Raw genomic sequence first — 27947 nt, forward strand, 5'->3', positions numbered from 1 at the left:
GGGGCCGCTCTACACCAGGGGCCAGGTACAGGGAGAGTTGGGGTGGGGGTATGGTGGTGTGGCAGGCCTTGAGCCCAGGGCCCACATAGGGTTCAGTGATGCTGGGGGGCCCCGGGGCCCTTGTCCTGCGGTGCCATGTAGCGCAGGTAGCTGCTGTCCTCCTGCCCACAGTGGTTGAGGGGCTCGCTCTTGAAGAGGGCGGGGGGAGGGGAGACAGGGGGCACATGCAGGTGGTGGTGGGGGAGAGGGGGCGCTTGCAGGGGCGTGCCGGGGTGGTGCTGCTGCTGTTGCGACGTGTGGTGGTGAGGGAGATGGTGAGAGGGGGACAGGTGCAGGTGGGAGAAGGTGGCGTGTCCCACGGGGGTGCGTGGGGGAAGAGCCCCCCCTGCCGGGCTGAGGCCCAGAGGGGCGGAGGTGGTGGCAGCTGAGGGGGCGAGGCCCGGGCCGGGGCCAGAGGAGGAGGGGGCGTTGGCAGAGAGGTGGAGAGGTAGGGGGAGGCCGCTGGCCTGCAGGGTCACAGGGCTGGTGACCCGGAAGCACTTCTCCTTGTGGGCCTTCAGCATGTTGGAGAAACGGAAGCGCTGGCTGCACAAATCGCAGGGGTAGGGCTTCTCTCCTGTGTGGGTGCGGCGGTGGCGCTTCATGTTGGGTCGGCTGGTGAAGCTCTTCCCACAGATCTCACAGATGAACGGCTTCTCTCCTGCAAGGGACCAGGGACAGAGAGAAAGGAGAGAGAGAGAGAGGGGATAGATAGGAGATTCAGGGACTAGATCACCCTAATTAGTTTAACTTTCACACGTCACAGAACTTCACGCATGAAAATAATAATATACCACCTGGCAACACTTGTCCTGCGCTAATTAAACCTCTCTGAACTACATGAAGAAGTTAACTTTTCACTCAGACAATGTAGGAGAGTTTTAGGGTTCATTGCTGTCAACCCACCCACTCAGCAGGCAGCGATGCCAGTTCACACATTGGGATAAGAGGAGATGTGAAAATGAACAGCGGATCTCCATTCGAGAGCTGCTCTCATTAACCTTTCATTCAATGTGCCCGTTACCACCCCCGTACACTCGTTCACAGCATACTCAAAGCATCTCTCGGCTTTAATCTGAGCTACATGTTTTCTGAGAGGCTCCGGTAAACCATTTACAGTATGACAGCGAATAATTTAATTGTGACAAATTATACTGGAGCCTTTTGTTAATGTTCTGCAACTTTCGTGAAGTAGGTACGTTCCAGAGGAAAGGATCAACCTTGAGGGGAGGAAGCAGAAGAAGAAGAAGAAGGAGGAAGGAGAAGAAGAAGTGTGTGCCAAGGCATCACTGGGTGTGTCTCCGACCACAGGAGGCTAAATTGGTCAGCGGCGGCCGGGAGAGGAGAGGGGTAAAATAATTACAACTTACAAAAAGAACCACCAGGGCAGAGTGCAGGGAATCCACCCACACTAGGGAGGGAGAAATTAAATAAAAAAGACAGAAAAAGAACAAGGCCTGGTCCCTATGTTTTGCTTTGGAAAGGAGAAAAGTGGCAGGGGAGAAAACGTAAGATGTAATATAGCATGTGTCAGGGTAGTCATTATAAGTAGACATGGCGGAGAGGCACCACTCTGATGCTTTACCACCCTCTCATTATATAGACTGGGCGAGGTCTCGGTACTGCTCGTCTTGGGACGCCCTGTTTCTTTCCTTTTATAGAGCATCTACGGAGAATCACTGGCTGACTAGGGATCAAGACTGAAGGCCATGCACTCTCCAGTAAATGGGATGGCTATGGTCAGGGAGCATTTCCGAATGAAGACGTCTGGCTTCTAACATTATTGGAAGAATAGTTTCTGAATATTTTGGTTTCAAACATTTCTATGACAGGAAAAAGTTAAGGCTTTTATAGGAATAAGTCCTTGAGGATGTGCTTTGTAATTGCACGTTTGTGTCACACTCAAATTCCTCAGTGAGTGTGTGAGTGTAAACAGGTGTGTGTTCACTGTGTGTCTCACCTGTGTGTGTTTTCATGTGCTCGTCAAAGTACTGCTTCATGTTGAAGTCCTTGCCACACCACTGGCACATGAACTGCTTGTGTCCGATGTGGATGCTCATGTGGGAGCGTAGCTGGTACTTATATTGGAACCTCTCAGCACAGTTCTATAGCGAGACAGGGAGGACAGAAAGACATTTAGGGTGTCCTAAACATCACCCTATTCCCTAGTAAGTGCACTACTTTTGACCAGGGACCCTAAGTAGTGCACTTTATATGGAAATAGGGTGCCATTTGGGACGTAGCCATAGCACATACACTATCATCCCTGGAATGGAAATTCATAAGGGCTACTATATAATAACACTATAATAATATACACATAAACAAACATAATATACACCTAACACAGATGCAGTGGCAGAAGGAGCCCACTATGCCAGTACTGGGTCTGCAGTACTATGTAATAACAATGTAATGACATGTTAGTGGAGTTGCTTCATTTAATCACATGGAGCCCCACAGCCCCAACCAACCAACCACATGTTCCCCGACAACCCTCCTCCCTTTATGTGGTTGGTCACACAGAGGCCCCCCTGGGGGGTGGTGGTACCTGCTTCCTACAGAATGTCCTATAGACCAGAATGCAGGGTATGCAGACTAACACCTGAGGTGAGTTCAACAAGGGTTCTGTTTGAGGCGAACATGTTACTGAGTAACAATTTCATTTGAACAATTTGAATGAACATTCCAAAATGTTACTGTGAAGCCGCAAATGGCTCCTTTTTGTAAGGATTACTGTAGCTTTTTAAAGGGCAATATTCAAACTGAAAATGACTTTGCTCTTAATCCTACTACATGTAATTGAATGCCTACATGGCCACTTGATTATTTGTAGTGGCAGTTTAGACCGAAACAGGCACATATGTTCGCTGCACACTACCTTCTCAGACAGTTAGCTAACGATATACAACGGGTGGGTCTAATGCTGATTGGTTAAAACCGCATTCCAGCTGGTGTCTATTCCACAAGTTACCACCAGCTAAATCTATGACGTTAAAAATGCCTATTTACGCCGTTCCATTTGACTGTGCAATCCACTGTCTCACCAGCCTAGCAAGGCAATTTATAAACTTTAAAAAGCATCTAGACATTCTCACATTTCTTTTGGACTAACATTTCGTTTTCAACAGCGGAGATTTGTATAAACCTTGCTGTCTGTCTCTCCGACATTTGCAACATTGTTTCAATATTCAAATTCGATCTCCAGGACTCCCATAGTAATGAACGTGTCGGGAGTCGGGACTAGACAGACAGGCAGGCAGCGTTTCTCAGCCAGTCGAAATCATGAATCAGCTGGCATAATTTCTATGGATATATACAAAGAAATGTCAAGAAAAAAAAAAGAATTGAAAATTGAAAAAAGGTAAAACGAAACAAAATGCAGATAGTTTGCAGTCTTTCCAGCTTCCGTTTGAAGTGATTGTGTTGGCTGTGTTGTTGACTAGCTCCTCTGAACAAGTGTCCAGACGAGAGAACAAATGTTCTATGCCAGGCGAAATCGTGCCTCAATAGCTCATTGTTATGGATGTGTCCAAATAAATGTCACTAGAAAACAGCTTAAACAAATGCACATGCTGTTGTTATTCTGGCTGCACTGTTTGATCTGGCAACCGAACCGATAGAACGAACGCCCAGCCGACTTGTGTAGCAACCCTAGATTTGTGTCGGGAATATATATTGTGGAAGGATGAAATAGTATGAATAAATTCATCAAAATAACGTTTTTAATGAAAAATATGTCAATCATTATTTGAATATGTTGGTAACCCGTTGTATAAAAGTGATAATGCCCTCGAAGCTGTTGTTTGGAGGATATATTGGCACGATTTCCCAATATCCCCCAAACACCGGCTTCTCGGGCATTCTCACTTAATTAGCGAACGTTAGAACTCTGTTATTGGTCTATTAACTTATACCACCTAGTGAAAACACCAGGCAAACCAAAACTCCACCCATGCAAAACCTGAGGGGTATACTACGATTGAAGCTAGATCTACTCAGGGTTTTCTAAGGCTAGCCAGCTTCAGTTAGCTTCACATTCCAGCTCAGGCTTAATCCATACTACGATGGCGGATATTGCTCGTCCGCCTGCCACTAACTCTAGCAGGCTTGTAACTGTGTGTGCATGTCGCACATTGCTAGTCGAACACCAAACTCTTCATTGAGACCATGCTGAAACATCAATCCATGGGCGAGTCAGTACCAGATTTTCATTTGTGCCAAATTCTAAATGAAAGAAAAGTTAGCCTACAAATTCAGCAGGCTATGGTCCGAAATGAGCGTTAGAAGTGCATTCTGTCATTACTAAATGTGTAATGTGATAGGTATTTTAATATTACACTTTTTTTTACGCAAAAAAACATTTGATTAATAAAATATTTAAATCAGTCGTCTTCCTCAAATGAAGGGGATGATGATGCAATCTATGTGAGAGGGAAGGAATCTGATTTTATTGGTCCTCAACTCGTGGCTCAGACACTTCATTCAGTACAAAATGGTGTTACTTGCCCCAGGGCAGGTAGTTATGAAGTGGTCAACTGTAGCTCAATTGGTAGAGCATGGCTTGTAACGCCAGGGTAGTGGGTTCGATCCCTGGGACCACCCATACCTAAAAATGTATGCACACATGACTGTAAGTCGCTTTGGAGAAAAGCGTCTGCTAAATGGCATATTATTATTATGAAGGATTCCTTACCATAGAAATGTACCTGGCTAAAAGGTGAGCCTCGTTGTAGCAGTTATTCAGAGTTGACCAAAGTTACCTCCTAACTCCTCAAACCTAATTCGTAGTATAGGGCTCTGCTGATTAGAAGGTCCTATGTAGATAGTTTTTTTCAACCAGCAACTATCAGGAATTAACACTGATCAAATGTTTTCACACTTTAAGTGTTAGTTTCATCAGCTGTTGTACAACAATATTATACAAAACACAGGAAAAACAGCATTTTGACTGCACTGGTCCTTTAAAAAGTAAACAGTCCAAAAATCCAACTTCACCCGTCTGTATTTTTATTCCAGTTATTCTGTACACCATGTGTATTCATGGTCTACCAAAGGTCTGCTAATGTTGCATCTAGACATGGTTGCTTACACCAGCTAGCCCTTGCGCCAACTGTGTGACCATAGACATTTAGGGATAGTTTATATGTAGTCAAGTGTGCCTTGGTTCAATTGTAATCACCATTTTGGAGCAGTCACAATACAGCAGGCCATATTCCTCTGTTCAAACAACCCATAGTTGTCTGAATCCTGCCCAGTTTGTCTGTGTTAGCCATTCAAACCTCACCAGCTATAAGTCAATATTTAAGGATTCTAATACAAATATGAATACATTAAAAGGAATACTATTCATACTCTGTTAAACACTGTCCCTATAAAACGAATATTCATGAAAATGTGTGTATATACACTCTATAAAGCAGTCTTCTCCAGACTGAATGCAGGTGGATGTTCCATTTAAAAACTCTCCACCCCATCACGCATGAATGAAGAATTGTTATTGAAGGGTTTCTGTAACTAGTGTATTGCCACTTATCGGTGTTCCATACCCCCATCTAGTGGTGTCTCTAGCGCCCTATTACAAAATATTATTATATTATCTCTATTACAATCCTGTGTTATATATTCGGAGGAAATGTTCACATAGTATATGTAAAAGCAATAATTGATTATGTTTCTTTGTTCGCTTTTGTATATAATGTAGATCATGCATTCTATTGTACTAGGTACTGATTCATAGATTTTCTGATGTGTTTTCTTGCTTATCATGTGACATGCAATTATCCTTGAAATAGAAGCCAGATGTGCATGCTGACGTTCTATATCGTGGAGCTCTGCTCCTATTGGTTTACCCCGCTGCCTAGGCAGCGAACAGCCTGAGACAAAATTATGCACACACCTGCAGCCAATAGGAGTACAGGTGTCCCTATAAGAGGGGATGCCTCCCCTCAATCAGCCTCCCTTTATCTTCAGCGACTGGACTAGACTGAAGAGCCTACGAAGAGACGAAGACTCAGGATGAAGATAACGCTGTCGATTTCCAGCTCTCGACGTTGTCCTAAATGAGCACACACGGGAAGTCAGTAGCAATGTCCTCCGCGGCAGCCTCTCTGCGCTCAGACTTTCCTGGGCTCATTGAGAGAGCTGCTAGACGTCTAGAGATAGCGCTGCCCCCCATTCCCCCTGCTTCGGAGGTGGATATGATGGAGGGCGGACCTTATTCTCGTCCTTCACGTTGGGAGCCCAGGCTGTAGCAGCAGCTAACAATATTGCCCTCCTCGCGGCCTCTGTCCCGTCTAACAACGGGTAAGACTGAGCTCACGAGAGAGGAGGTGGAAGAGGCGTCCAGAATTTCTGGCGCTATTCTTCACCTAACTCAAGCGTCGGCCGTCTGTGCGGGGAGGTCCATGGCCACTTCGGTGGTCACGGAGCGACACGTCTGGCTGTGTTTGACGGCCATGAAAGAGGCCGAAAGAGCGTCACTGCTTAACGCCCCCATCTCTGACGACGGTCTCTTTGGAGTCGCTGTCAAAGAGACGACGGAGCAATTTGCTAAGTTGGATGAGAGAGGGAAGCAGCTGGCCAGACACCTGCCACTGGCAGGGAAGTCTAGCCACGCGCCACAGAAGCCGTCCACCTCCACCGCCTCCAGTAGATCGGGTTCTACCACGATTCCGCCGGTGAGAGAGGTGATCAGAGCGCCGACCTGGCAGCACCCTAAGGGTACTCAGAAGAGACGGCGCCAATGACGGGACGAGGGGGAGAGAATGGGAGCTGGCACAGCGCATGGTCCGACTGAGCCCACTATTCCCCCCCACCCTTCTGTTGAGGGTACGGAGGAGACTGTATGTTTCAATGTGTTTAATAAAGAGTTGGCTCCAATTGACTTTGTCACAAGAGAGCCCCTTTTCCATAACACGTTTGAGAACGTTCAGAACACTTCACTCTCTATGTCTCTCCCCCACCACTCTGAGTGTAGCTCAGCCCACCAAGCTGATTGATGACGCAATCACTATGCGAGGACGGCGCTCTGTCCCAGGCTACCGCCTCGGTCAGCGCAGTTACGAGTGTAACCAACGTATCGGCGCCCCCGTTTCTCTCAGAACGCTCTGATGTTCACCATTCTGAGTGTAGCTCAGCACACCAAGGGTGCGTAGCTGAGCACTCACGAGGCGAGTGTGATTAAGGTAAAAAGGCGCCGCCTTGCTTTACCTCATGAAGACCTCACTTTGCAGACTCCTAGGAGTACTAGGAGTGAAGGTCTTACATAGCAGACTGCAGTCACAGCCAGGTAATGGAATGATGACGCAATCGCTCTTCGGGGACGGCGCTCTGTCTCAAGCTAACGCCTCAGTCAGTGCAGTTCAGAACCGTGCTTCGTTCATGGAGGGCCGGAATACTACGGTTACGAGTTTAACCAACGTATTGGCGCCCCCGTTTTTCTCAGAACGCGCTGATAGTTCCTCTCCCTTTCTTGGGAGGCCCACCTTGGGCCGTTCCACCACTTCAGTGTTGGGGAACAGCGGCGGCAAGGGCCATAGAGGAATACAGGTCCTTCCTACTGAAAGTACCACAGCTTCGCGCTCTTCCGCTTTCTCTGCATTGCTGGGAGTGGCGGCAAAGCTGTACTCTCTCCCACTGGCTAGACCAGGTGCTGGAGAAGGGTTATGCCATCCAATTTCATCGTTCAGGGGGGTGGTGGAGACGGTGATGAAAACGCCCGAAAACGTGGCCACTCTGGTTTCAGAGATTACGGAACTTTTGGCGAAGGAGGCGGTCATAGTAGTTCCCCGGGAGCAAAGGAACAAAGGGCTATATTCGCCCTATTTCCTAGTGCCCAAAAAGACGGGGGGGAATGAGGCCGATATTGGATTTACGCATTCTCAACGAGAGAGTAGCCAAACGGCCCTTCCGAATGCTAATGACAAAGCGTCTACTGTAATGTGTCCAGAAGGGAGACTTGTGCGAGCATAGACCTAAAGGACGCGTACTTTCATGTGCCGGTGCAGCCGCGTCACAGAAAGTTTCTGCGATTCGCCTTTCAAAGGGTGGCGTACGAGTTCACGAGGATGCCATTCGGGTACGCCCTGGCACCTCGCACGTTTTCCAAATGTGTGGAGGCGGCATTGGAACCGTTGCGTCGTCAGGGAATAAGGCTACTAGCCTACCTAGACGACCTACTGGTTCTCGCCCCGTCAGCAGAGCTGGCGTTCACTCACACGACACAGACAGTGATTCATCTCACGCATCTGGGGTTCGCTGTGAATTGGATAAAGAGCGCGCCCTGGCCCAGTCCTCAGATTGTCTACCTGGGGATACAGCTAGACACTGTAATGATGAGGGCTTGAATTTCGGACCCTCGAAGGGCAGCCCTGTTGCTAGCCCTGTGAAGGTTTCGTCCGAATCATACGGTAACTGCGCTGTCAGTCACTTTTGGGTCTCATGTCGTCAGCCCATTCCGTGGTCCCGCTGGGACTCCTGCGCATGCGCAGGATGCAGCGATGGTTCGCCCAACTAAGACTAGACCCAGTGCGTCAACGTCATTGATTGGTGGTGGTTCCTCTCTCGCTCAGTGCAGATCTGAACTATTGGAGAGACCCGAGCGTTCTCACGCACGGAGTCCCAATAGGCAAAGTGTCCTCCTACATTCCAGTGTTTACAGATGCCTCTCTGACTGGATGGGGAGGGACACGTCAGACCCAAGCGATAGGAGATGTGTGGCCTCTTTCGAGTCGCCACTTCAACCTCTTGGAGTTGGAAACGGTTCGACTGGTTCTGACCCACTTCGCGTCTACCCTTCGGGGTCGCGATGTGTTGGTCTGGTCAGACAACCGGACCACAGTAGCCTACATAAATCGCCAGGGAGGAGTCAGGTCTCCTGCACTCCACCGGTCGGCGGAGGAATTGTGGCTGTGGGCTCACAAGCACCTTCGCTCGTTGAGAGCAGCACACATTCCGGGCTACTTGAATGTGGGAGCAGACCTCATGTCTCGAGGGGGTCCTCGAGACGACGAGTGGCGTCTGCACCCGGAAATTGTTCTCCAGATTTGGGAACAGTTCGGGAGAGCCCAGGTGGATTTATTCGCGTCACGTGTGAACGCGCATTGTCCTCTATGGTTCTCTGAGGGAACAGGACGAACCGCCACTGGGGAGGGACGCGTTTGCGCACTGACCGTGGCTGAGAGTTCTCCTGTATGCATTCCCACCGCTGTCCTGCATTCTCCCACTGTTAGCCAGGGTGAGATCAGGCGGGCTGTCAATAATATTGGTGGCCCCCGATCGCCCGGGGCTCCATGGTCAGATGTTGATTGCGCCACCTTGGCCAATTCCACAGACGGGACGCGTTGTCTCAGGCGGGAGGCTCGATAGGGCGATTGCCCATAAATCGGCCAACCACTGAAGGCTTGGCTCCTGAGAGGGACAGGCTAGAGCGCCGTGGGTTATCTGATTCAGTAATCAGGACCATACAGGGTTCACGTGCCGGTTCCACTTCCAGGGTGTATGCCAGTAAATGGAACGTGTTTTCACAGTGGTGTGTCACAGAGAATGTAGACCCCATGAACTGTCGGGTTGAGAGTGTACTCTCGTTCCTGCAGTTTATGTTTGATAAGCAGCGATCGCCTGCCACCATTAAGGTGTTTGCAACGGCGATTTCAGCTTGTCACGAGGGGTTTGGCAGAGACACCGTTTTCAGCCACCCTCTAGTGAAACGTTTCTTATTAGGAACGCGGCGGCTTAGGCCAATGCCTAGAGCCACGCTTCCTCAGTGGGATATGGCTTTGGTACTCGAAGCGCCCTGTGAGTCGTCATTCGAGCCATTGAATCAAATACCCCTCAAGATGCTGTCTATGAAGACGGCACTGTTGCTCGCTTTGACTACTGCTAAGCGTGTCAGTGATTTGTGTGCTCTTTCGACGAGACCCGACTGCCTTGCCATTAATGGCGATTTGAGCAGAGCGGTGTTACGTCCTAACCCGGCATTTATGCCGAAGGTTATTAAGAGCTCATATAGATCACAGACCGTGGAGTTGTGGGCTTTTTCTCCCCCTCCTCATGGGGAGAGGAGAGAGGAAAGGCTCCATCGCCTGTGCCCAGTGCGCACTTTGGCGTGTTACGTTGAGCGCACAGCAGCGATTAGGTCATCGCCTCAGCTGTTTGTGTGTCACGGTGCGGCTGCACTAGGTAGACCACTTTCGAAACAGGGTCTGTCTCATTGGCTTTGCGAAGGCATTGAGACAGCTTATGAGGCAGCGGGGCGACAATTGCCTCAGGGTATAAGAGCCCACTCCACTCGTGGAGTAGCGGCTTCTACTGCCCTTTTCAGAGGAACAGGGGTAGAGGATATCTGTGCAGCGGCGTCGTGGTCGTCACTGTCTCCATTTATCAGTTTCTATCTCTTGGATATGTCTTCTAACTCTCTGGCTCAGTCTGTACTCAGCGTGGCTGAGGGGAGGACTTGAGGTAAGAGAGAGGAATGCAGGACCGAGGAGACGGGTCTCTTTCAGGTCCGCTTCTGATGGAGAGACATGTTTTAGCATGACTCCTGATTGATATGTTCAGTACAGTAGAAGGCATGTATGGATCTGCCCACCAGTGAAGAACTGGGTTGCGGCGGAATGAAGAGGGACAATAGTAGTAACCTTGGTTACGGTACTATTGGACCGGTCATGACAATTTTGACGGAATATGACGTCATCTATCTGCTTGTTCAGATTAGTATGAATCATGTTCTGGGATCTGCCCACTAATCTTTGGGGTTCCATAGATTGAGTGGGGCGGGCTACCGTGTACACAATGTAGAGTGACACTTTGTGTCATTCCATTAGTGGTCGGTATTGTTGTAACAGGATATTGAGGTACCATCTATCTGCTAGTACAGATTAGTATGGCCCATATTCTGGTTATCTGCCCACCAGACATTGGTGATGCCATTGGACTAGGTGGGGCGGATTTGAACCGAGGACGCAGTATATTGTGACACAGTGTGTTACAGTACTGCGGGATTTGGTCGCAGCTATTGCTAGGCCCGACCTTTTCATTTCGATGGGAAGTGTTGGGCTCGGCAGGGAGTACATTTTGGAGCATTGCGCTCTGCCTTAAACCAATGGGAGCAGAGCTCCACGATATAGAACGATAGTTACCGGAGTGTAACTCCAGTTCTATGAGTGGAGCGGAGCCCCATAGGACTTAAGGCCCTCTCTAGTCTCGCTGAAGATAATTCTCGGGAGGCTGATTGAGGGGAAGCGTCCCCTCTTACATGGACACCTGTACTCCTATTGGCTGCAGGTGTGTGCATAATTTTTTCTCAGGCTGTTCGCTGCCTAGGCAGCGGGGTAAACCAATAGGAGCAGAGCTCCCCTATGGTGCTCCGCTCCACTCATAGAACTGGAGTACAGGTGTCATAGAATTGGACGAATAATTTTTCTTCAACGAGGCGTTCGCGAAGGATATCCTACAGACACCCTACAAGGCCCAGATCCCCGTCATTCGCGTGAGGAAGAGACGGAGATATCGTGGACGCAGATCCGGGTGCCTTGTAAGGATCCGACGGCGAGCGAGTAAACTGCCTCTCCCATCACTCCTATTAGCCAACGTTCAATCTTTTGAGAATAAAATTGACGATTTAAGATTACGGTTATCCTACCAACGGGACATTAAAAACTGTAATATCTTATGTTTCACGGAGTCGTGGCTGAACGACAACAATGATAACATTCAGCTAGCAGGCTATACGCTACATCGACAGGACAGAACGGCAGACTCCGGTAAGACAAGGGGCGGCGGTCTGTGTATATTTGTAAACAACAGCTGGTGCACAAAATCAAATACTAAGGAAGTCTCTAGGTTTTGCTCGCCTGAGGTAGAGTATCTTATGATAAGCTGTAGACCACACTATTTACCAAGAGAGTTTTCATCTATATTTTTCATAGCTGTCTATTTACCACCACAAACCAATGCTGGCATTAAGATTGCACTGAATGAGTTGTACAAGGCCATTAATCAACAGGAAAACGCTCATCCAGATGCAGCGCTCCTAGTAGCCGGGGACTACAGGACTGTTTTGCTAGCACAGACTGGAACATGTTCCGGGATTCTTCAGACAGCATTGAGGAGTACACCACATCAGTCACTGGCTTCATCAATAAGTGCATCGATGATGTCGTCCCCACAGTGACCGTACGTACATACCCCAACCAGAAGCCATGGATTACAGGAAACATCCGCACTGAGCTAAAGGGTAGAGCTGCCGCTTTCAAGGAACGGGACTCTAACCCGGACGCTTATAAGAAATCCCGCTATGACCTCCGACGAACCATCAAACAGGCAAAGAGTCAATACAGGTCTAAGATTGAATCATACTACACTGGCTCTGACGCTCGTCGGATGTGGCAGGGCTTGAAAACTATTACAGACTACAAAGGGAAGCACAGCCGCGAGCTGCCCAGTGACACAAGCCTACCAGACGAGCTAAACCACTTCTATGCTCGCTTCGAGGCAAGCAACACTGAAGCATGCATGAGAGCACCAGCTGTTCCGGACGACTATGTGATCACGCTCTCCGTAGCCGATGTGAGTAAGACTTTTAAGCAAGTCAACATTCACAAGGCCGCAGGGCCAGACGGATTACCAGGACGTGTACTCCGAGCATGTGCTGACCAACTGGCAAGTGTCTTCACTGACATTTTCAACATGTCCCTGACTGAGTCTGTAATACCAACATGTTTCAAGCAGACCACCATAGTCCCCGTGCCCAAGAACTCTAAGATAACCTGCCTAAATGACTACCGACCCGTAGCACTGACGTCTGTAGCCATGAAGTGCTTTGAAAGACTGGTCATGGCTCACATCAACAGCATAATCCCAGAAACCCTAGACCCACTCCAATTTGCATACCGCCCCAACAGATCCACAGATGATGCAATCTCTATCGCACTCCACACTGCCCTTTCCCACCTGGACAAGAGGAACACCTACGTGAGAATGCTATTCATTGACTACAGCTCAGCATTCAACACCATAGTGCCCTCTAAGCTCATCACTAAGCTAAGGATCCTGGGACTAAACACCTCCCTCTGCAACTGGATCCTGGACTTCCTGACGGGCCGCCCCCAGGTGGTAAGGGTAGGTAACAACACATCTGCCACACTGATCCTCAACACGGGGGCCCCTCAGGGGTGCGTGCTCAGTCCCCTCCTGTACTCTCTGTTCACCCATGACTGCATGGCCAGGCACGACTCCAACACCATCATTAAGTTTGCCGACAACACAACAGTGGTAGGCCTGATCACCGACAACGATGAGACAGCCTATAGGGAGGAGGTCAGAGATCTGGCCGTGTGGTGCCAGGACAACAACCTCTCCCTCAACGTGACCAAGACAAAGGAGATGATTGTGGACTACAGGAAAAAAAAGAGGACTGAGCACGCCCCCATTCTCATCGACGGGGCTGTAGTGGAACAGGTTGAGAGCTTCAAGTTCCTTGGTGTCCACATCACCAACGAACTATCATGGTCCAAACACACCAAGACAGTCGTGAAGAGGGCACGACAAAGCCTATTCCCCCTCAGGAGACTAAAAAGATTTTCCATGGGTCCTCAGATCCTCAAAAAATTCTACAGCTGCACCATCGAGAGCATCCTGACTGGTTGCATCACCGCCTGGTATGGCAACTGCTTGGCCTCTGACCGCAAGGCACTACAGAGGGTAGTGCGTACGGCCCAGTACATCACTGGGGCAAAGCTCCCTGCCATCCAGGACCTCTATACCAGGCGGTGTCAGAGGAAGGCCCTCAAAATTGTCAAAGACTCCAGCCACCCTAGTCATAGACTGTTCTCCCTGCTACCGCACGGCAAGCGGTACCGGAGTGCCAAGTCTAGGTCCAAAAGACTTCTCAACAGCTTCTACCCCCAAGCCAGAAGACTCCTGAACAGCTAATCATGGCTACCCGGACTATTTGCACTGCCCCCCCACCCCATCCTTTTTACGCTGCTGCTACTCTGTTAAGTAAGTATTTATGCATAGTCACTTTAACTCTACCCACATGTACATATTACCTCAACTACCTCAACTAGCCGGTGCCCCCGCACATTGACTCTGCAACGGTACCCCCCTGTATATATAGCCTCCCTACTGTCACTTTATTTTACTGTATATATAGCCTCCCTACTGTCACTTTATTTTACTTCTGCTCTTTTTTTCTCAACACTTTTTTTTGTTGTTGTTTTATTCTTACTTTTTTGTTTAAAATAAATGCACTGTTGGTTAAGGGCTGTAAGTAAGCATTTCACTGTAATGTCTGCACCTGTTGTATTCGGCGCATGTGACCAATAAAATTTGATTTGATTTGATTTGGAGTTACACTCCGGTAACTATCGATTCCCACTGATCCAACACTCTACTCAGCAAATTGGATGTAGTCTATCACAGTGCCATCCGTTTTGTCTCCAAAGCCCCATACACTACCCACCACTGTGACCTGTACGCTCTTGTTGGCTGGTCCTCACTACATGTTCGTCGTCAAACCCACTGGCTCCAGGCCATCTATAAATCACTGCTAGGCAAATCCCCGCCTTATCTTAGCTCATTGGTCACCATAGCAGCACCCACCCGTAGTCTGCGCTCCAGCAGGTATATCTCACTGGTCATTCCCAAAGCCAACACCTCCTTTGGCCGCCATTCCTTCCAGTTCTCTGCTGCCAATGACTGGAACGAATTGCAAAAATCTCTGAAGCTGGAGACTCTTATCTCCCTCACTAACTTTAAGCATCAGTTGTCAGAGCACCTTACCGATCACTGCACCTGTACACGGCCCATCTGAAATTAGCCCACCCAACTACCTCATCCCTATATTGTTATTTATTTTGCTCTTTTGCACCCCAGTATCTCTATTTGCACATAATCTCTTGCACATCTAGCATTCCAGTGTTAATACTATTGTAATTATTTTGCACTATAGCCTATTTATTGCCTTACCTCCATAACTTGCTACATTTGCACACACTGTATATATATTTTCTGTTGTATTTTTGACTTTGTTTTTTTACCCCATATGTAACTCTGTGTTGTTGTTTTTATCGCACTGCTTTGCTTTATCTTGGCCAGGTCGCAGTTGTAAATGAGAACTTGTTCTCAACTGGCTTACCTGGTTAAATAAAGGTGGAGGGGAAAAAAAATTAAAAAAAATAAAAAATAAATAAACTGATGATTGCCTGAGGCCGAAACGTTTGTTTTGTTTTCACCTTTCATGATTTTGAAGGGCACCATGATGTTTTAATAAACATCTTTATTTTGCTTTCAAGCCTCAGTTTTGGATTTCTTCTTCTTCTTTTTTTGACAGTGTGCAGATCTCAATTTCTTCCAATACTCTATAAAGGGAAATACATCTTCTGTTTCAGTCTGTTTGTGTTTGAGTGTGGGATGGACAGTGTGACTACAAGTCTAAACAGCTCACCTCACAGCGGAAGGGCTTCTCCCCAGAGTGCTGCAGCGAGTGCACCTTCAGGGACATGCTGCGCTTGAACGACTTGCCACAGGTCTCACAGGTGAACGGCATGTCCTTAGTGTGGGCTGCAGAGAGAAAGGAACAGGTTAAAGAAGAGCACTTACCAGAGAGGGACGGGGGATAAATATTGGGGCGTTAAAACCGTGTTTCATTGTGCTCAAAAGTGAAGGAGTATTTATGTTCTCTCTCAATAAAAGTGAGAGATCTGAATGTTGCTCCATGAATAAGAACAAGAAAGGTAAGAGGGTGAGTTATTTCCAATTGAGACGGATGTACACAGTCTTGCAAAAGTATTCATACCGCTTGGATTTCTTCACATTTTAATGTTACAAAGTGCGATTAAAATGGATTTAATTATCATTTTTTGTAACAATCTACTCAAAATACTCTAATGTGAAAGTGGAAGAATAATTCCATGTAGATAACTAAAATATAGTCGTTGCCTAAGTATTCAGCCCCTTTGTTCAGGCAAGCCTAAATTAGTTCAGGAGTAAAATTTGGCTTAACAAATCATATAATAAATTACAGACTCTAAAATAATAGGGGTTGACATGATTTTTGAATGACTAACCTTTCCTCTGTCCGCCATACATACAACATCTGTAAGGTCCCTCAGTCAAATATTGAATTTCAAGCACAGATTAAACTACAAAGACCAGGGAGCTTTTCTAAAGCCTCATATAAAGCCTCATAAAGAAGGGCAGTGATTGGTAGATGGGTAACAATAACAAATCAGACATTCAATATATCTTTAAGCGTGGTCGAGTTAATAATTATGCTGTGGATTATGTATTAAGCCACCCAGACACATCAAAGATACAGTCTTCCTTCTGAACTGAGCTGCAGGACAGGAATGAAACCACCCAGGGATGTTACCATGAGGCAATTGGTGATTAAAACAGTTAGAGTGATGGGAGAAAACTGAAGATGGATCAACAACATTGTAGTGACTCCACAATAATGACAGAGTGAAAAGAAGAATACAAATATACAGAATACAAATATTCCAAAACATGCATCAAGGCACTAAAGTAATACTGCAAAAAAACACGGCAAAGGAATACACTTTTTGGCCTAAATGCAAAGCCTTATGTTTGGGGAAAATCCAACACAACACATCACTGAGTAACGGCCTCCTTATTTTCAAGCATGGTGGTGGCTGCATCATGGTATGGGTATGCTTGACATTGGCAAATACTGGTGAGTTTTTCAGGATAAAAAGAAACGGGATGGAGCTAAACACAGGCAAAATCCTAGAGGAAACCCTGCTTCAGGTTTTCACCTTTCAGCAGGACAATCATTTACAACACAAAGCCAAATCTACACTGTAGTTGCTTACCAACAAGACAGTGAATGTTCCTGAGTTGCCAAGCGACAGTTTTGACTTAAATCTGCTTGAAAATCTATGGCAAGACTGTCTGGCCATGATCCCCAACATCTTGACAGAGCTTGAATAATTATGAAAAGAAAAATGGGCTAATATTGCACAATAAAGGTGTGTAAAGCTCTTAGAGACTTGCCCAAGAAAACTCAGAGCTGTAATCGCTGCCAAAAGTGTTATATAACATTGACTCAGGGAGCTGAATACTTATTCAACAACTATATTTAACTTATATAAACGTTTTTTTTTTATCAACATTTTCTTCCACTTTGACAGAGTATTTTATGTAGGTTGTTGACAAAAATGAAAATGAAATCCATTTAAATCCTACTTTGTAACAATAACATGTGAAGAGGTCCAAGGGGTATGAATACTTTTGCAAGGCACTGTATATACTATTAGGGACATTTGGAAGTTACCAGGGAGAGCAGGAACAGACAAACTGGGGTCCACCTACCAACCATGTGCTTGCGGACATGAGCCATTGTGTAGAACTTCTTTTCACAGATCTCACAGGCAAACTTCTTCTCCGCGTAGCCGTGCACAATCTTGATGTGCTCGTGCAGCGACCACAGCTTCTTGAAAGACTTGTTGCAGGAGACGCACTGAGCAGCAGAAAAACACACACAAATAACACATTAAGTAACAGGTGATGATCGTTGTTGTTTTGTGACACTGATTAGCCTGATACACCCTGACAGAATCCAAGAACACGAGGTAGCAGCTGAGCCAATCACAGTGTCTGGCGCTGCAGATGGTGTTTCCCCACACTGCTGTAACAGTATCTGTCTGGCTGGTTCCTAATGCTCCGATTCCCTCTGCTGGACAAAACGTTAATTACATCCATCAAAAGCCCAGAAATCTGGCCCTGATGACAGACTGAGATTTTAGTTTCACTGTGCCTGGTAAGTAACTGTAGCCAATGTACCTAATCAATGGAGTTGTTTTGATTGCTCATGTCAAAAACATCTTGTACATCTATTTAAACAGCCGAGACCAGGGCTGCATCCCAAACGACCCCATATTCCCTACATAGTGTACAATTTTATTGTTGTTGTTGTCATTTAGCAGACGCTCTTATCCAGAGCGACTTACAGGAGCAATTAGGGTTAAGTGCCTTGCTCAAGGGCACATCGACAGATTTTTCACCTAGTCGGCTCGGGGATTAAAACCAGCGACCTTTCGGTTACTGGCACAACGCTCTTAACCACTAAGCTACCTGCCGCCAGGGCTCCCATGGGGCTCTGTTCAAAAGTAGTAGTGTATAGGGAATAGGGGGCCATTTGGGACGCACTCCAGCTCTCCTCCTTACCTGGATGTTCTTTTCACAGTCGGTCTGCTGGTGTAAGGCCAGCTCACTCTCCAGGACAAACTTCTTGCCACACTTGTCACAGATCTGCATGCGTCTGTGTGTGACGTTCATGTGTTTCTCTAGGTACCAGCGGGTGTTGAAGACGCGTGGGCACTTCTCACACGCCAGCGTCTCCCTCTCCTCCCCATCCGCTTTATCCCCTGTGGCAGAGACAGCTGAGGAGGGGGTCCCCTTGCCCTCCCTGGCAGTCCGGCGCGTCCTCTTGGGCGGCTGGGTGGTCTTCTTCCGTCGGCCCCTGGTGGTCATGCCGGTGGTGGTGGTGCTCAGAGCGGTGCACTGGGTCTTCCTCCGGGGCTGGCTGGTAGCGGGGGCCACCCCACGCCGAGCCCTCTTGGCTCTCGTTCTACGGCTCTCTATTTCTTCTTCCTCCTCCTCTTCCTCCTCCTCTTCTTCTTCCTCATCTTCTTCCTCCTCCTCCTCCTCTTCATCATCCTCCTCCTCCTCACTGCAGTGTCTCTCTGAGGCGTCGGTTTGGGGGGCGGACTTGTCCCCCTTTGATACATTAAGGGTTTGATTGTTCAGGTTGACCTCCACGATGATCTGCTCACGCTTGAAGGACTCCTCCTCCTCTTCTTCCTCCTCCTCCTCCTCCGAGTCCTCGGAGGTGCCCCCGTTGCCTGCCTGGGCCCCCTGCACGCCCCCCTCCTGCCCTACTGTCCCCTCTCTGTAGTACTGCTGCTGGGGGGAGGTGACGTGCTGCGGGGGAAGCTGACCGGGGGTCTGGTCACCCATGGGGGTCTTGGCTGCCATCTTGTTGTCCACTAGCACAGAGTAAGGCTTGCCCCCGCCCTCCCGCTTGTACAGCTTGCCCGCTAGGTCCAGGTCGGGAGCGGAGGCGGGGGACTGGTAGTAGGACTGGGCCACCTGCTGCGTTCTGCGGTTCTCCTCCTGGGACATCCCACCTGGGCCGGGGCTGGACACCTCTTCCTTCAGGCTCTGGCAGGATTTCATGTGTGCGGGAGAGGGAGCAGGGAGGGGAAGACTGTAGTAGTGCTAGTTGAAGCACAGCCAGAGGTTTGTTAGCAGTGTTTGTATTCTTAAACTGTGAGAGTACCCTCGCTATGCTGTAAGGAGGGGCAGGGGGAACGGAAGCAATCCCCCACCCCTCCCGCCACTGAGGAGACAGGAAGGAGGAAGGGGTGAAGGGAAGAAAGCTTCACCCAGATTCAAACAGGGCCTCCATGCTCACCACAGGACAAAGACTGAGGACAGACCGGAGTAAGTGACATTCTGCTACAGCTTTGTTCCATAGGCTTCTGTTGAGCTTGACTCTCAAAGCTTCTCTGGAAGTTAGTGTGTCTGCCCTTCAACCTCGATGAGGTTTCGGTCTCTCCGCAGATGAAGCCTCTCAGGTTAGTTTCTTCCGCGAGGCAGTCAACGCTATATTGTCCATCAGGGCTTCAGTCTTTAAGCTTCTGTCTTGAGGGTGAGCTTCACGCCGGACTTGGAGCTGCAGTCAGAACTTCTGTGCCTCGTTTCAGGAGCCATCTACAATCTGCCGCCTGTGAGATGGAGAGTAAAGGGAGAGTAAGAGAAAAGGAGAACAAGAGAGATTAGGCTCAATTGTGTGACTAGCGTGTGGTGCTGCCTCATAGAGCAAGTGTGTCTGATGTGAAACTACAACCTAGGGAAGGCGTTGTGAACTGAGACTAAGCCATGCTTCACCGCAACCGTTTCACTGCCATGTGTGAACATCCAAACCACACGCATCAGAGCTCTTTGAGAGAGGACTTCACCCCAAACACACTCCTGCTCTTCACAATCTATTTATTCTTTCAGGACAATCATCTTTCATCAATCTCACCATCTTGTTAACCAGACATGATATATACCATCATATCATCCAAAAATTATACGGTCACATTTAATCATAAAACCCATCTTCCATCTCAGCTACACAACCGGCTTTCAAAAACACCAGTTTCACATCTCAATACCTCAATCTCAGCTTTCACATTTTAATAGCAGTCACACTTAATACACTGACATATAATAATATTCATAAGCTGGTATGAAATATACAATATAGTTGTATTTATTTAGCCTTTATTTAACCAGGTAAGTCATTGACAACATATTCTCTTTTACAATAACGACCTGACTAATGACAGAGCAATGAATATTGCAATCTTGCAGACCTATCTTTCAAGAAACGTATTGAAAAAGTAAGCAATATGCTTTTCCAGGTATTTTCCTATTTCTATTGGCTTCTTGAACTCATGCTACAGGGGGCCAGTATGAAAAATGTATGCACTCACTAATTGTAAGTCGCTCTGGATAAGAGACTCAAATGTCAATTGGATCACAAAAATATATATATATATTGGGGATGTGCTACTTCAATGCATGTATGATTTGCACTAGTCCTGTAACGCCTATAAATGTCCCCCCCCCCCCCTCCACACACACACCTATTGTGGCAGTTACAGAGCACAAAATAACCACAGTATGGGAGCTGTAAAGCGAGCTCAACCACAGGAAACTGTACATCAGAGTGCGTGAGACTGCAAAGCGCATGTGTGCAAGTGATCAAAGAACAAAAAATATATACTGTGTGTATGAGAGAGTTTGTAAATATAAACGAAGCTCTTGCAATATTCTTGTTACTTGGCTTTTGAGGGGTTGTTTACTGCCTGCCTCTATAGCACTGTCGTGGTAGTGACCCTCAAGGCACAGTGCTTGACGATGACACCAGTATCGAAATTCAAATATTTAAGTCAGACATAGCTACAACTTTAAGCTTTGTGTTATTTCCACGTTTGACCCCAGATGGGCACGGATGCTGACTCAGCACTGGGGTGGGTTTCTTGACTTGCAACGACTTCGAGAGCCACTAGAAAAACATTTCCTCTCTCATAAACAACAAACATCCTCTGCTCAACGGCCCAATATAGGCTAACCGTCACATAACCTACCTCCACCTAACTTGAGCTACTACTGAAGTCTTAGCAAACCACCCTCTAACTCAAAAACATAATATACAGGGAGATTCCACAGCTGCTTTCAAATCAATGCAATAATCAAGACAGATATTGATATTAGAGAACACACCTTTCAAGCGATGACTTCATAACTATTCTGCTACAGACAGTCTACAATAGTGATGGGGAGAAGAAAATCGATAGTTACATATCGCAATATTATTTTGTACGATATTATATTGATACTTTAACTCCAAGTATCGATTTGCTATTAAAAATATATATAATAATAATAATAATAATAATAATACTACTACAAGAAACCTACGCCAAAACTCTGGTATTTTTCATCCTATAGCCTGTTCTCCATCTTCTTTTTAAACAGTGAGCAAACATGTTTTCAGCACTTTTATTTCCATGACTGATCAAAACTAATTTTCTGTCTCTCTGCAGCAGACATATAGTGAGTAACATGTTTGGAACGTCAAATTTCAATAAAATAGCATTATCGAATCGCAATGCATATTGAATCATGAGAACCGCAATACATACAGTGGGGGGGGAAAGTATTTAGTCAGCCACCAATTGTGTGAGTTCTCCCACTTAAAAAGATGAGAGAGGCCTGTAATTTTCATCATAGGTACACGTCAACTATGACAGACAAAATGAGGAAAAAAAATCCAGAAAATCACATTGTAGGATTTTTAATGAATTTATTTGCAAATTATGGTGGAAAATAAGTATTTGGTCAATAACAAACGTTTCTCAATACTTTGTTATATACCCTTTAATGGCAATGACACAGGTCAAACGTTTTCTGTAAGTCTTCACAAGGTTTTCACACACTGTTGCTGGTATTTTGGCCCATTCCTCCATGCAGATCTCCTCTAGAGCAGTGATGTTTTGGGGCTGTCGCTGGGCAACACAGACTTTCAACTCCCTCCAAAGATTTTCTATGGGGTTGAGATCTGGAGACTGGCTAGGCCACTCCAGGACCTTGAAATGCTTCTTACGAAGCCACTCCTTCGTTGCCCGGGCGGTGTGTTTGGGATCATTGTCATGCTGAAAGACCCAGCCACGTTTCATCTTCAATGCCCTTGCTGATGGAAGGAGGTTTTCACTCAAAATCTCACGATACATGGCCCCATTCATTCTTTCCTTTACACGGATCAGTCGTCCTGGTCCCTTTGAAGAAAAACAGCCCCAAAGCATGATGTTTCCACCCCCATGCTTCACAGTAGGTATGGTGTTCTTTGGACGCAACTCAGCATTCTTTGTCCTCCAAACACGACGAGTTGAGTTTTTACCAAAAAGTTCTATTTTGGTTTCATCTGACCATATGACATTCTCCCAATCCTCTTCTGGATCATCCAAATGCACTCTAGCAAACTTCAGACGGGCCTGGACATGTACTGGCTTAAGCAGGGGGACACGTCTGGCACTGCAGGATTTGAGTCCCTGGCGGCGTAGTGTGTTACTGATGGTAGGCTTTGTTACTTTGGTCCCAGCTCTCTGCAGGTAATTCACTAGGTCCCCCCGTGTGGTTCTGGGATTTTTGCTCACCGTTCTTGTGATCATTTTGACCCCACGGGGTGAGATCTTGCGTGGAGCCCCAGATCGAGGGAGATTATCAGTGGTCTTGTATGTCTTCCATTTCCTAATAATTGCTCCCACAGTTGATTTCTTCAAACCAAGCTGCTTACCTATTGCAGATTCAGTCTTCCCAGCCTGGTGCAGGTCTACAATTTTGTTTCTGGTGTCCTTTGACAGCTCTTTGGTCTTGGCCATAGTGGAGTTTGGAGTGTGACTGTTTGAGGTTGTGGACAGGTGTCTTTTATACTGATAACAAGTTCAAACAGGTGCCATTAATACAGGTAACGAGTGGAGGACAGAGGAGCCTCTTAAAGAAGAAGTTACAGGTCTGTGAGAGCCAGAAATCTTGCTTGTTTGTAGGTGACCAAATACTTATTTTCCACCATAATTTGCAAATAAATTCATTAAAAATCCTACAATGTGATTTTCTGGATTTTTTTTCCTCATTTTGTCTGTCATAGTTGACGTGTACCTATGATGAAAATTACAGACCTCTCTCATCTTTTTAAGTGGGAGAACTTGCACAATTGGTGGCTGACTAAATACTTTTTTTCCCCACTGTATTGTATCGGTACCTAAGTATCGTGACAATATCGTATCTTGAGGTCCCTGGCAATTCCCAGATCTAGTCTAAAAGCAGCCTGTTCAGATGTGGAGTGTGATTCTGAAACTTTTCAAGCCAAGGAGGGCCTCTAATAACAGATGAGGCCGCTGGACTGTGTCTGAGGCGGAGATCCACACAGAGACCCAAACTCTCTGGTTCCACCTCCTCCTCTATCCACTACACTCCACTCCACTCAAGTTGCGAGAAGTACAATTCTGGAACAGAGTGACTCAAATACACAAACAAAATGGCTACTGCTATGTGTTGACAAAAAAAGAAAAGAATCAGAGGACAGAAAAAAGCAAAACAATACACACCCACCCACCACCTTTCTTCCTGTGCATGTTGACTGTCTGATACTTTCTGAGAATTGGACCGCACTAAGTGCATTACAACCACAAGAGGAGGGAGTGGAGGGCACTGCGCTCCATAGAGCACCTCGTCTCACCTACTGGAGCATTAAAAACTCCCTCAGATGCTCTCCTGCCCCGTGTGCAGATGTGATGTTAGATCTGCCAGAACCAATCGAATAGGCCCTGTTCTCTCTTAACAGCTGCTTATGATGCACATGTACAGGAACGTAGTAGGGTTAAGAAGACAGGCCTGTACATTGATGAGCCCTCTGAGTGGAGTGCATGTCAAATTAGTCAGTGCTTTCCTGATGTATAGTGCAGACAGATGGACAAAATGGTCACGTGTAGGCCTACCCTTACACCAAGGGGGTCAAACTCATTCGGAGGGCCGAGTGTCTGCAGGTTTTTGTTTTTTCCTTTTAATTAAGACCTAGACAACCAGGTGAGGGGAGGTCCTTACTAATTAGTGACCTTAATTCAATAAAGTACAAGGGTGGAGTGAAAACCCACAGACACTCGGCCCTCCGTGCAATGAGTTTGACACGTGCCTTACACTGAAGACTGAGGGTTCGTTCTGCTCAGTGAAGATTTGCAAAGAAATTACTTGACCAGAACTTATGACAACTTTGCACAAACTTAGTGCTGTTCCAGTCATTAACATGATCAAACAGTGTTCGATTCCCACGGGGGGCCAGTATGAAAAAAAAAAAATGTATGCACTCACTAACTGTAAGCCACTCTGAATAAGAGCATCTGCTAAATGACTAATATGTCAAAGTAAACAGAGAGTGAGATATGGGGTGGCCAAGAGTGCATGTGCAAACATTCCACAACCACACAGGACAGCTGAGGTTATGCAACTCGCATTTAGTAAAATCCTTACTTCGATGAGTCACAGTAGAGTTTCACTCACAATGAGAGAGCAAAGCCCTTTGATGTGGTGAGCAGGAAGAGAGAAGACTTCACAATATCAATGGTAATTGCACGATTACCTTGTCAGATTTCGAGGTTAAATTCAGCGTAACGTTGATCATTTGTGGCTCCGCTTTTTTCAGTTTGGTAGTGCTGAGCAATTCATGCTTTTTGAGGTTGGTCCTGTTTCAGCTCGATTATGAAAAATGTGTTTTCTATTTCGATATATTTTTTAATACATTAAATGCACTATGTATCATGTGGGTTAAATGCTGTAACACAGAATAAAACAATTAATAAAAGTCCCATGATGGTAGTGACTGCCCATTACTGCTGATCACTTATTAACCATCATTTATTCACATTACTTTAATAAAATATTGATGTTGTGTATATTACATTTGTTTTAATTGATGACTATTATTTCATTCTAAGTCATCATCTCATCTCTATAGAGCTGCTGCCTATGTCGTCTAACAAAAATCACTATTTTAGTAGTTCTTCAAAGTAAATATGGCATACTGTTATGACTGCTGAATACCAACTATCAATCACTTAGATAATGTATTTTCAGGTAGAGATACCTCGTGAAGCAACTGCTCTCTATCCCTCTTGATCTCGCATTCTTCTGTCTCTTATGTAGCAGGAGTAAAAGAAACATAGACCTGACAGTTGGCGAGCAAAGGATTACGGTCATTGTAGTTAATTCCCACGTTTTCTGCGTTAAACTTTGTAGAATATTGGCCTGTTGGAAACTACAACTCCATACTACATTGCACAGTTCGGGCTTGATCTGATTTATCTCTAGAGAAACTGTGCAATGTCTGCATTGAGCTCACAGAAAAAAACGGAACAAAATGGAATTCAAATATTTGAACGGACATTGGTCAATTAGTTGTTTAAAAAACGATCGCTCTGCACTACTGTTTGGGCTGATTTCAAATACGAACTTTGCTCCCTCTCGTCGAAAGTGTCTGCAAGATGGGGTTTAAATCCTGTGCAGATGGTAATCGCAACTTCATGTTGGTAAATTGGAAGTAGATAGTGACATGTCAAGGGTGTGCATCACAGTGGGTCAGGTGAATCCTTCCCAGAGGTTTAGTTTCACTCACCACCGTTTCAATGCATTATTCTGCAGCATTGAATTCCACCCTCCCTCTGTGGAATTTATTGAGCTTTCCCTTTGAGGCAAATGTGTGAGGGTTCACATTCCTGATTCCAAACTCATAAGACCTTAACCAGCTCACTGTGTGGCGCACAGTAGGGGAGCCCCATGCTCCTGTAGGTATTTGTGCCTAAGTTTTCTATAGGTATAGATAGATGGGCAGCAGTGGTAGGCGATCAACATGCTTTAAAACCTCCACAGGCCTCTGCGCTCTCCTAATCTCTATCCGAATGCATGGGCTACATTTCTTTCTCTAGCTCTTTCCCTCTCTGTGACAACACAGGAAAGGAAGAGCGGGAAGGAAGGATCGGATGATGAAATGCTACAATGTAGGCCAGGGTTCTTCAATTCCGGTCCTGGAGGGCCGAAACACCTCTGTTTTTCATCCTCTCCTTCTAATCAGTGGCTAATTCAGACCTGGGACACCAGGTGAGTGCAATTAACTACCAGGTAGAAATAAAAAACAGAAGTGTTTCGGCCCTCCAGGACCGGAATTGAATAACCCTGATGTAGGCTAATGAGATGGTCCATGGTGAGTCTCAGTTTTGACAGATGAGAAGTCTGTCAACCTTAAAGTAAAAGCCCTTAAAATACATGTCACAGTTATTAGTGAGAGCTTGCCATTTAGCTACTATTGACAAAAGCATTTATCTATGAAGTTGGGTCTGACAATGTGATATGAAGGAACTGGAAGCGCAATGTCTGAATGTGGTTTTAGAAATTAGGCTATATTCAACACAACGAACGTGTGCAAGGCAAAGGCCACTTCATAAAAGCGTCTGCACAACCGACATTGTGCTCAATAAAAGTTGCCTTTTTGTTCGCAAGATCTGGCAATGCTGCAGCTGGGCCTAAATCACGGCTGACACTGCACTGCAAAGCAATCCTTTGCCCCCTTCTCAAACATAACAGACTAGCTAGTACGAATGCTAACTATGTTTCGCTTGCAATCAATCTGGCCTAGCTAGCTATTTCGCCAGCTGGCTAGCTAGGTTAACTTGCTAGCTACGTCAATTTGGCGCTCTCTTTTCTAAATACTAAACGATTGATACAATTCTGATGGCTATATTAGTTGAATCCTACAAACTCCAAAGCAACGCATATTAACAATAGTTACACGATTGTATGCAGTTTTGTTGGTAACAACCAACTTTTAAAAAATAGTAGCAAAGAAAGGGTTAAACAAAAAGGAAACATTGGTTGGTCAAGACGGTCGGACGGAAGGCCGTTCCGCTAGCCAATTTATTAGCTTACAAACAACTAGCAAGGTAGATTCAATTTACAGTAGCTATCTAAATACAGATGCTTTTATTTTACATTGGTTGGACATCGACATACTAACAAAATACATAATATGAACGTAGCTAATCAAGTTCGCCACACACTGTCCGTTTCACCAAAAATAATACTAGCTAACATAGCTAGCGCAACTGTGAATTACCACCATGGCACACGGCTAACGTTAGCTAGCAAATCCTAGCTAATCACAGACGACTTTCACTTTTTTTTAACCCAAAACCTCCCAGATATAAATCGGATAAACCGAGATTTTACACCAATATACAATCTTGCAGCATCAAATCTTATACAACGTGTACACAAATCAAGGTTAAACATGTCAATATTTGTTAATAAAATGGTTTAACAATCATAGCTACAAGAATCTTTTAAAAAATCCTCTTCCCGAAGAAAAACCTAGCTTGATAGCGCACAGCTCGTTACATACTCAATTCGACCGCTTTTGACGGTTTGTCAGTAGTCTAGCTTGATAATAACCTTGACAAGAAAATCACTAAGAAAATCCTTGCATTGTAGACAAATGTCATGTTTGTAAATACATTTAAAAATATACAATAACTTGTAGATAAATGTTGTTGCCTTACCCTCGGTGAGAGCGCCCTCTTTCTCATTTCGTGCAATCAGAGTTACATGGATTCTGGAGTGCTGCAGACGCACAAAAAGAGCCAGCTACTGTTGGAGTTCCACTGTTTGATAATCCTATTGCATGCTCGATTGCAAATGTATTTCCTAATGCATTTTTAGAATGTATGACACTGATATGTTTGCTTTGGACTCCGTGTTAGGGTAGATCCATTGCTACGTGG

General features: G+C 46.1%; 1 protein-coding gene across 1 annotated transcript; it reads right to left on the reverse strand.

The window, feature by feature from the left end:
- On the reverse strand, nt 1-27806 carry LOC311104266 (zinc finger protein 652-like). Its single transcript, XM_084146053.1, has 6 exons — nt 27726-27806; nt 18235-19796; nt 17380-17527; nt 15491-15606; nt 2000-2144; nt 1-700 (listed from the first exon to the last, which is right to left on the reverse strand). The coding sequence occupies exons 2-6, from the start codon at nt 19243-19245 to the stop codon at nt 93-95; spliced, it is 2028 nt and encodes a 675-aa protein (XP_084002179.1). The 5' UTR covers nt 19246-19796; nt 27726-27806; the 3' UTR covers nt 1-92.
- Nucleotides 27807-27947: the final 141 nt, after the last annotated feature.

Source organism: Coregonus lavaretus, assembly GCF_964263955.1.
Source record: "Coregonus lavaretus genome assembly, chromosome: 28".
NCBI classification, from domain to species: domain Eukaryota; kingdom Metazoa; phylum Chordata; class Actinopteri; order Salmoniformes; family Salmonidae; genus Coregonus; species Coregonus lavaretus.